Below are 11311 nucleotides of genomic sequence, written 5' to 3'. Positions count from 1 at the left end.
TGGCTATGTATAGAAATTATTGGTTCATGCCTAATAGTTAATTGGGTTAAATCTGTTGTTAACTCGGTATGTGGTAGACTTACCTAGTCTTGGATACTAGGTGCTATCACGACTTCTAAGGAGGGATTTTGGGTCGTGACATGTTTATGTGTTTTTGAGTATTAGTATGAGTAACTAAACCTTTCTTCTAGTGTTTTAATGGAATCAATTATTGGGTGAATTATTGACTATGCTTATTTATAATTGAGCCATTTTTATGATTTATTTGTTCAACTATGTTTTGCATGTTGTTAATTGAATGACCACCGATTAACTGTGCCTATTTATCATATGTTGCTTGAAAAAGAATATTTGATTAGGTTATTATTGAACAACGTCAGTTCTGAGTGAGTTAAGAGATTAATTACTTGAATTTAAAGGTGTGATTAGAAATAACGAAACTTTGGCGCGATCTTTGTGAGTCGCTTGAATTGGTAGTTAGGGTTAGTTCGAGAGAATAATTCTAGAAAATTACTACTTTTGATCGAGAGATAATTGTGGTAACAAGATAACTCACGACAACTGGAGAATAACTCGGGGTGATTATAGTGAACACATTAAGCATTCATCCTAATAATTAAGGAAATCATAATCCCAGGTTTTTTTATCTTCAATTCACATATTTCTCTTTAGTTGATAATCTTATTGCTTTAGTATTTTTTAGTTAAGTAGTTTAAACAAAAATCTCAATCTTAATAACTCGAAAATTATTTGAACTTATTTTCTTAGTGATATTAAATAGCTATAGTTAAGCCTTTATTGTGGGATTCGACTTTTATATTTGCAACGACCACTTAGTTTTTTTTATAAGGCATAGTTGAGAATTTTGGAAAGGAAGAAAAGGGAAAGAAAATGGGTAAAATTATTGTTTAATGCATTATTTTGTATATAAATGATAGATCATATATCAACTTGTAATTAAATTAAAAGTTGGAGGTAGATAAGTTTCAAAAGTAATATAGATAAGTAATATAAATGGTTTGCCCCTTTTCTCCTTTAGGACTTAACTACCCAGACGACATCGTTTGTGTTAAGAGGTTTCCCGCGGCGAGGTCTTAGCAGGGTTTGGTTCCGCCATTGTCATTGGAAACTCAAAGTGCCTCCCGCAGCTTGTTTATGTTCAACTCTACTAACACAGCATTGGCGTTGCCATGGTTCTATCAAACAAGAAGTTGAAACAAAAAGTAAGAGCAGCTAAAGCTGAACTGCTAGCTGCATCGGAGTCGGAGCTTAAAAGAAATTCCACCAACGTGGAAGACCCAAATCCAAAATCCCTCAAATCTCTTCTAGATTCAGTGACTCAGAAGCCCAGATTATCCAAGAGGGATAAACGTAGAGAAAAGACACTTTCTTCTCAAGAAGAAGAAGAAGGTGGGCCACCGGAGCAGAAGAAAGGAAAAAATAAGAAGAGGAAGAGACATGAAAGCGAGAAGGAGAATGGGGATCTGAAGACAGAGAAAAAGCCTATCAAGAAAAAGAAGAAGAAGAAGAATAAAGGGAAGCAGAGGTTAGAAGATAGGGAAGTGAAGGAGGGTGAGACTTTTGGGGATGGAGGAAATGGAGAAGCAGAAGCAGTGGAGCCTAGTAAAAGCGTTGAAAGGTATGAAATACTGAAATTCCTCACTTTGTCATATTGGCCTTGTTTTTTCTCTTCTGGAATGGTTTTACAAAGGAGTAGCTTTGTGATATTTTTTTTTAAAAACTTTTTCTGCTTTAGTAAGTTAAATAGTTAAACTGTTGGGCTATGTTTGGTTCCTATCATAAAAGGAGAATTTCCTTTTGTGAATATGCTGAACTTATGTAGTTATTCGGAGTATTGGAGACTTCAGGATTTTTGCTCCAAAAAGGATGCGGATCGAGTGCAACAGCCTGACTCGAATCACCGATCATCGGGAATCCTCGCCTGGTGGATGGGCTCCTTCTTTCCACAACCTAATTATCTGTTGATTATTGATGCAGATAGTAAACTGTAGCTGTTCTCTCTGTGAACAAGTGAGTTTCCTCAAACCCATAGTGGTGTTTATACACACTACACTATAGGAGCTAGGGTTAGACCTAGTGGGTCGGCTAATTATTAATTAGACAACACCTGATACGTAAATACGGTTATAACAAAAATACACGGAATCAAAAAAGATAGAAGATTAGGGTTTAAAATAGTGAAAGGCAAGAATTTAACTATATTGATGTGACATCTCTAGATTCAAATTCGGTTACACTCCCACTGCCTTGCAGCCCTATGAACACACAACTTTTAGAGGTCTCAGAATATCTAACGAAATACTCTTTCTTCCCCTCGGGCCAATTTGCCATATTTATGAGAGGAATTGTGAACATAAGCTGCACATCCCCAAGGTCTCAAGACACTTAGGTCGGATTTTCTACCAGTCCATAACTCATATGTCACTAGCATAAGATACATGAATTACCTTCTGGGAGCCACTCTTAGGTGCCCTCCTTGGTTGAGTGCATTCACTAGAGTATAACCCATTTGGTCACAATTGTAGCACTTCATTTTTATCATATTTTTTTTTCTTCCACGTTTCTTCTCGACTTGTTGGTCATTTTGAGGCTTCTTGTTTTGTTGACCCTTGCCTTTCTAGTTCTCTTTGGCTTTACGTTTAAAATCAATCCTCGAGCTAGAAGCTGCAGACATGCACCTTTGCACTATGTCTGCCAGCCACCGTTCTTCTTGCTGCTCATGATTCACATCCTCGAACGTCACAATACTCTCGTCATGAGTTAGGTGCATCTTCATATGCTCCCAACTCTGAGGCAGGGAACGAGTGACTGCTTAGACTTGTTGCTCATCAGTCAACTTATGGCCCGCATCTGCTAACTCATTTATCATATTTGACGTTATCCTTAAGTGCTTCCTCATGTTGTGCTCTGGGCACTTCTTATAGGTGTCAAATTTGATATTGATCGACCTAAGTCTAGCAACCGTAGTGCTACCTAACTTAGTTTTCAGAGTATCTCACAGATGCTTAGCAATTATGTGGGTCTTGAATTCCCTCCTGATATCATCATCCATGCTGGTCTGCGACATAATGCGAGCTAGATTCTTTTTCTTGCAAGCAGTATAAGCCTCATGATCACACGTTTGCTGGGCCGTAATGCCTTGCTCAGGCTCATCTAGGACAGTGTTGAGTCTCAAGAACCTCTTGTTCTTCCGGCACATATTGCAGTTTCATGCACCAAATCTCATAATTGTTGCCGTTTAGCTTTTCACCTTTGTTAAGCTATGCAACAATGTTCTTCAAATCAGTAGACATGGTTTCTCGTGGAACACAAAAGTACACGCATGTTTATTGTTTTGCATACACTCAAATGTGTCTAGCAAATTGAAAAAATTAATACACAAACATAAATCCTTGAGTCAAAAGTTCACTATGTTCCCCATTATTGTCTATGGATTGATGTATAAATGCAAATTAGCGAAATCAATTCAAGCCAAGTCACAAAATAAAAATATTCCAATAAATATTTTTATTTCTAAACTAAGCAAGCAGTATATATAAAAAAAATATACATGTCACTTATAAATAGGATATTATTCTAGATTTACATTTAAATAAACAGAATAATTCATTAGATATGGAAAAATCAATTTTTACATATTTCCAAGAACAAATCAAGGAAAAATTCAATATTTGCCTAATTTCACTTAGAAAATAGGATATTTATTTTACATGAGGAGAGTGAGTCACATAGACATATTCTCTAGATCATATAATAATCTTTCATATTTTTTATTCTTCAAAAATACTGCAAAAAATAATTATTAGGGAATTAGCAATTAGTGTCTTGTATTATTGCAGAAAAAAATATTTTCTAGATCCAAAAAATTACACAAAAATATGAAAAAATCAGAAATTAAATTATGATAAAATAGGAAAAAACCATAGAAAACGGAGCCCTGGGGACACCGCACGCACCCCACGCGCCGCTGTCGCGATTGGACTTTGCCGGGCCATGTGCATGGTCGTCTCTCCAGTCATACGAGCCTGACCCGACCCAGAACCAGAAAATCGGGTTTTGATAATTCCGCAAAACAGTGAGGGATTTTTTCCGGCATGTTGATTCATAATTTTGGCCAAGAAACACGTTTTCTTGCCAAATTAGTTTGATTGAAATACCGACTAAAATCCTAAATGTGTTTTAGGACCAGTTAGGACAACTTATTCCACGAAAAACAAACTAAATTTGATCCCTACGATCAAAATTAATTGTTTTTCATTCAAACAAACCCTAATCATATTTTCGTTATAATCAGATCGTTTTTTCGAATGAAAAACACAATTTGATGAATTACTTTTTCTCAAGTCACTTATTACAACAACTTTCATAACAGATTTTGCAACAACTTATTACAACAACTTTCATAAATTATATGAAACATGTATAATTGAATTTTAGGGTTAAACTAGTTTTTTATGAAACCCTAAAATTGAAAACTTACCTTACTCACAAACTGTAAGGCCAAATTTTATGTTCTATATATCGTTGAAAAGCTCTCGACGAGATCTTTAAAAGTCCAAAGGTTTCACACACAAAACAAGTAGTTTTGAACATAAAATAGTGCAAGAAAGATACGGGTTTAACGTGAAACAACCCTAGAATTAATATACTGTGCAAAAAAAAAAAGAATTACACGACCAGAAAACGAGCCCGTTGGCTCTGATACCAGTGTAGTAATTCAGAGTATTGGAGACTTGCAGATTTTCGTCCCTAAACGGACTCGGATCGAGTGCAACAGCCTGGCTTGAATCACCGGTCGTCGGGAATCCTCGCGTGGCAAATGGACTCCCTATTTCCACATTCTAATTAGCCGTTGATTGGAGATGCAGATAGTAAACCCTTGCCGTTCTCTTTGTGAACAAAAATTGAGTCTCCTAACACCCATAGTGGTTTTTATATAGACTACACTATAGGGGATAGGGTTAGACCTAATGGGCCAGCTAATTATTAATTAGCCAACACCCTTTATGGGTGTACTATCCCAAAAGGCTTATTTTTACTAAAAACTTATGTAGCGCACAAGATGGCTAATGTTTATTTGATTTTAATATTACCGCTATTTCTTATCAAACTGACATAACTTCGGGTTTGCTGGAGTGCCAATTCAAAGACCTAGCTTGGTCTTATTTTGACCGCGATCGATTGTTCGAATCTGTTACAGACAGAACTATGCGCGCACAACGCGCACACAACTGGAAAAGGGGAAAAAAAAGAACCAAAGGAGCTTGAAATTGATGGTCTATGGTAGATAAGTACTCCTCAATTGCATCAAACTCTTGTTTTTGGCTGTGGGCATGGGCCTTTTTCATGACTTTTTGTTTGAACTATGTTTTTGCAGTCATGTGTGCAACTCTTATCCATTGCATGATTTCAGATGTACTCTTTCATATTCTTCTTCGTTTTTGACAACAATGTTGCTCTGGCGATGTGCCTGTTTATTCCAGGGAAGAAAGCGGCGATATTTCTAGAAAAGTTTATGTTGGAGGAATTCCTTATTATTCCACTGAGGGCGATATTAGGAGTTACTTTGAAGGTTGTGGCACCATTAAAGAAGTTGATTGTATGAATTTCCCTGACAGCGGAAAGTTCAGAGGAATTGCCATTATCACTTTTAAGGTAGATTCTTTAGGTGAACTGTGTATTCAAATAGTGTTTAATGGTGTCCTTTGCAGTATCTTTGGAGATTGTTGCTTAAAGGTTTTGGATGTGTTTGTTACCATGCAATTGTGTGACAAAGTTTTGAAGTATGTGACGATGCACACTTTTCAGGCTGAAGAACTAATTTTTGTTTGACGGTCCATTTGATAACTAAATGAGATGGAAAGTATTCCATGGAAAATTCATCTCTTAGCACTAGGATTGTCAGTGGTCCACCTTATCTGTTACAAAAATATCAACTAAGTCATATAAGATGAGTATTAAGAAGGTTAAATCTATCAGATAATTGACAAGCATCTCTTTGAGGCAATGAATTAGCTTGGATTGCTGTGTTCACGTAAATATTTGCTTACTAATATTCGTCCCTGCTTACCTTGCATTTGCTGCAATATGCTGAAGGCATAAATGAAATTTTTGACTTGCATTTATAATCATATGTTTTTTATAGCTTACATGAGCTGGTGCAAGAAATCCCATTTCTTGAAACTTGCTAAATGTCAAGAATGTTCATATGTAGCAAAAATGGATTGAAATCCTATAAGTCAAAATTGTCAAGCATCCATTCTTGAAGGCATATGGAGAACTGGATTGTGAAAATATCAACTATGATATTTATGGAGAAGGTTAAATCTGTCAGATAATGGCTAAGCATCTTTTTGAAGCATTGGATTAGCATGGATGTGCTTCGGTCATGTAGCTTTTTTGCTGACTTATACTGGTCACTGTTCCTTGCATTGGTTTTTCATTTATGAAGGCATACATGAATTGTTTTAATATGTTCAACTGATTTTATGTTTTTATAGCTTCCATATGCTGGTTTAAGAAATCCCATTTCTTGAAACTTGCTAAATATCAAGCATGTTCAGGTGTGGCAGAGATGGATAGAAATTCTATGAGCCAAAATTTAGTATAAGTTGAGGAAAACTGCATGATGACTGTTCTCGTTATTGGCATTGACTACCCTATAACATTTTTCTTATGGAGAAATATTTGAATGCATTTATTTGTTCAATTGTGTACACGGAATTGTCTTGTTTTTTTACTGCTAGCTAATTGTCAAGTAAATTACAAGGTCCCTCTTACCTTGTCTTGCACTACCTGCTTCCTACTCCCTACTCCCTACTCCTGAAATCTCACATACATCCTGCACTCTCTAGCTGAAAAGTATATGTAGTTATCAAGCCTATAGCCAGGTCAACTGACTTCATTTGCTGTTTTTACATGAGGCTTTACAAGCACATTTTTTAGGAAACATACTATTCTTAAAAAATAATGCGTATAATTGGGAAAGAGGAAATGGCAAATTTAAGGAAAAAGGAAAATTTGTCCAAAACAAAAAATAACCGCTTATCCCAAATGTTCTCTCTCCTGCACCAATAAAGACTGATCGATGCTACTCAAGCGCTCTTGCCATCTGACAATCTCTCTTACCCTTTCTCTTTCATCCGCTCACCAGTGACTGCCTCTTCTCCTCTTGGTATATGTACTGCTGTTTATACTTTCTCATTTCATCCGCTCACCAGTGACTGCGCCTTCTCCTCTTGGTATATGTACTGCTGTTTATACTTTCTCATTTCATCCGCTTCCAAAAATATGACTCAAGGAAAAGCAAGCAATATTCTCAGCGATTGTTTTGTCTTTATTTATAGGTCATAGCAAAATAAGAAGCAAGAAAGGGATATTATTATTTATGTAGAATCTTCATCCGTTCTTTGGAAGCCAATCTGTAAACTTTCTATTTGCGTGTGTCTTCTTTGTCTGTTTTAGTCAAATCAAGATTTTATTTTTCTCTTATCTAGTTTGTTTGAAAGTAACAGATTTTACTGTATCTTTTGATTCATTCTACTAATTTGACTCGCGTTGCATGTGGCAGATTCAAATGGTAGCTTTCAATCTCATTCCTTTTCTTCCATTGCGCTATTCCCTGAAAGATTTTGGATAATGATGCTTTGTGTGGGTCTCACATTTGTAGCTCCCTTTTTCTTTTCTGGAACTTGTTTTGAAGCTTATTTTCTGATTCTGTTCCGCGTGCCACTTCTGTTAATTACTTGTTTACTGCTTGAATTTCATGTGTTTCTTCTGATAATCTTGAAAAGGTTGGACAGCTTAGCAGTTTTCTGTAATCTTCCTTTTCTTTTCCGTGCTTTGTCTCTTAGAATGTTCTGTCAGTCATTACAGTATTTTGAGAATAATTTCACTGAGTGAAAACTGGAGAAATAGAGGGTGTTGGAGTTCCATCTAGAAACCTCCCAACCTTCAATAGGGTGGCTGGCTGAACCTAATTCAGAGTTGTGTATATTACTCATTAATTAATATAAAAAAAATGCTACTTTGGAATGTATTTTCTTCAAACTGTGTAGAAATTCTGCAAAATCAATCTCATTTGTGTTCGAAATTGTTTCTTCTTCTTATACGACCACTAGTCCTAAAGTCCAACTATTAGCAGCTGTCTTCCATGTAGCTTTCTGCAAAGTTTTGCTCTTGATATGTCAAGCAACTATTACCCACTTTCACACGGTTATAAAGTGCAATGCTTGTCTGAACAATTACCTAGCTTTGCATTTGATAGATGTCTTATCACCTAAAAGCCAACTCATATAATTTCTCCTTCAGACCCTTGGTTGGTTTTCCTTAGAAATTTGTTAGTGGGAGTGAGTTTCTCACTAAATTCATTTTCCAGACTGAAGCAGCTGCTAAGAGAGCCATGGAACTGGATGGTTCTGATATGTAAGTGCAGTCATGTATTTATTCGTTGAGAAAGTTAATTTTGTGTCGCTTCTCATTAACACTTATATCTTCTTCCAGGGGTGGACTATTTCTGAAAATCCAGTCATACAAGTCAGCTAGAGCAAACAAAGCATCCAACTTCTCGCCAAACATGGTGGAGGGGTATAATAGGGTATATGTGGGTAACTTATCATGGGATGTAACAGAGGATGACTTGAAGAAACTTTTTTCAGATTGCAGCATAAGTTCTATCCGATTTGGTGAAGATAAAGAAACAGGAGAATTTAGAGGCTACGCACATGTGGATTTTGCTGATAGCGTCTCTGTTAACATGGCATTAAAGTTGGATCAGAAAAATGTCTGTGGTAGACCTGTTAGAATAAGTTGTGCTGTTGCAAAGACAGGAGCTGTAAAGAAAGGCGGAGCGACCAATTCAATACATATGCCCAAAAACGAAAATGTGGATAGTGCTACAACAAGCACTGTCAGCGCAAAGATTAGGAGGCGGACGTGCTACGAATGTGGAGAGCGTGGCCACCTTTCATCTTCTTGTCCAAAGAAACAAGAAATTGAACAAGTTGCTAATTGATTTTATTGGAGACCGAATTTTTCACAATTTTTTACTTGACCTGTGCTCACACAAGTTCTGTTCATTTTTATCCTCTTAGACGACATTTTTAGAAGTCCATTGGTTCCTAATTTTGTGTCCGTTTTCTAGAAAACTTCAGCTGATGTTGTGTAATTAGCTTATCATGTAATCCCAATATGAACTTTCAGTTTTCACTGCGGCAAACCAGAAAATAAAAACATGTGATAGGCACCTAGGAGAAGTAGGACTGGGCCACGAGACGAGCCGGCTTAAGCTTTGGCTCTCCTCGCCTATATTCTACTAGAAATGCTAGTTAACTTTACATACCTTTGAAATATTTATTTAACCTTGTATACCTGCTTTATAAATTTATTACTTTTTAAACTTTTAATATCATTATATGCCATTAAATAAATCCCACCTTTTAAGGAACTAAATTATCTCTCACTCCAACTTAATAAATCCCTTAAAATACTCCATCATCCCACGTTTTAAGGAATTAGAATTATACATGTTCACCAAAAAGTCCACCCCCCAGTAATTTCTCTATGAAGTACTCCATAATCTTTTTCTTCTTTTTTATCTATGTAATCAAAAGAAAAACAAAAAAAGGTGAAAATGTTCTAATTAGGAATATAATATCTAAACTAAATAAAATATTAAAATATGCTGTTCAAACCAATAAACCACAACATTCCAATGAAAAATACAATATTCAAATCAAACAACTATAATATTCTAATTTGGAATACAATATTCAAATCGAACATAACACAAAATTCTAATTTGAAATACAATATTGAAATCAAACATACAATAATATTCTAATTTTGAATATAGTATTCAAATCAAGCATACCACAATATTCTCATTTGGAATGCGATAAACCACAATATCCCAATGAAAAATACAATATTCAAATCAAATAACTATAATATTCAAATTTAGAATACAATATTCAAAATCGAACATAACACAATATTCTAATTTGGAATACAATATTCAAATCAAACATACAATAAATACATTAGTTTGAACAATACGGTAAGATTTTTCAAATTAAAAATTTTTAAATTACAATATTATAGTATTTGAATAATGTATTACAAATTAAAATATTATGGTATACTTAGTTTGAACAATATATTCTAAATTAGAATACTTTGATATGCTTGGTTTAGATATTATATTTGTTATTAGAATATTGTGATATATTCGATTTGAATTGTATTCTAAATTAGAATATTGTAACAACAACAACAACAACAACCCAGTAAAATCCCACCAGCGAGGTTTGGGGAGGGTAGAATGTACGCAAACCTTACCCCTACCTCGGAGGGGATAGAGAGACTGTTTCCGGGAGACTCTCGGCTCAGAAACAATAGATCTGTGACAACAAAATCTGAAAAATAATATCAGCAACGTGAGAGACAACAAATAAATGGAAAAGCAGTAACACAAATATTATGCAAAAGTGTGAAACACAACATAAATCGCTAGCATGGCTAGACAAAATACTATCATACTCGTCGGTACAAAGAGAAAAACCGGGACAAAGGGGAAAACCGCTCGACTACCCTTAACCTACAACCCTAATGCTCGACGTCCACACCTTCCTGTCAAGAGCCATGTCCTCGGAAATCTGGAGTCGCGCCATGTCCTGTCTGATCACCTCGGCCCAACTTCTTAGCCCGCCCGCTACCTCTTCTCGTACTTGCCAAAGCCAACCGCTCACACCTCCTAACCGGGGCATCTATGCTTCTCCTTTGTACGTGTCCGAACCATCTAAGCCGCGCTTCCCGCATCTTGTCGTCCACTAGAGCCACGACCACCCTCTCCCGAATATCTTCATTCCTAGTCTTATCCAGCCTAATGTGCCCACACATCCATCTCAACATCCTCATTTCTGCTACTTTCATCTTCTAGATAAATTAGAATATTGTGGTATATTCAAAATATATAGGAAGATTTGAAGGTATAGAGTATACAATATCATAAATGAAGTTCCCATGAAAAATAGGAATATAGTTTAATTATGAGAGATGTGAATCTCAAAATTCACTGAGTACACGTTTCAACAATTAAGGCTACAATTAAGGGATATTATCCTCTTACTAATAGTGGTTGATTCTCTATCAAGATATGCATGTAATTTCTTTATGGGTATACAAGGTAACTTTCATAATTAAGGCATAGTGCATAAATAGATTTATAGAGGGGTATACAGCGTTAAAAGCCCTATTTTGGTTCGACTTAACTAGGCTCAGTTTTAGTGTG

The 11311-nt window shown here is 35.8% G+C and overlaps 1 protein-coding gene across 1 annotated transcript; it reads left to right on the top strand.

Annotated features, from left to right (window-relative positions):
- The first annotated feature begins 1040 nt into the window (after positions 1 to 1040).
- LOC107789110 (phragmoplastin interacting protein 1) lies at positions 1041 to 9228 on the top strand. The gene is made up of 4 exons (XM_016610878.2): positions 1041 to 1639; positions 5505 to 5676; positions 8399 to 8445; positions 8524 to 9228. Exons 1-4 carry the CDS (start codon positions 1191 to 1193, stop codon positions 9032 to 9034), a joined length of 1179 nt encoding a protein of 392 aa, XP_016466364.1. The 5' UTR covers positions 1041 to 1190; the 3' UTR covers positions 9035 to 9228.
- The last annotated feature ends 2083 nt before the right edge of the window (positions 9229 to 11311 follow it).

This window comes from Nicotiana tabacum, chromosome 11 (assembly GCF_000715075.1).
Source record: "Nicotiana tabacum cultivar K326 chromosome 11, ASM71507v2, whole genome shotgun sequence".
Lineage (NCBI taxonomy): Eukaryota > Viridiplantae > Streptophyta > Magnoliopsida > Solanales > Solanaceae > Nicotiana > Nicotiana tabacum.
The sequence above is the reverse complement of the archived record's forward strand: the minus strand, read 5'-3'. Positions and strand labels throughout refer to the sequence as shown.

Coding starts and splice junctions, on each gene's coding strand:
- LOC107789110 (XM_016610878.2), top strand. CDS start 1,191: ATGGTTCTATCAAACAAGAAGTTGAAACAAAAAGTAAGAGCAGCTAAA. Junction 5,677..8,398: donor TTGCCATTATCACTTTTAAG/GTAGATTCTTTA, acceptor TTCATTTTCCAG/ACTGAAGCAGCTGCTAAGAG. Junction 8,446..8,523: donor GAACTGGATGGTTCTGATAT/GTAAGTGCAGTC, acceptor ATCTTCTTCCAG/GGGTGGACTATTTCTGAAAA.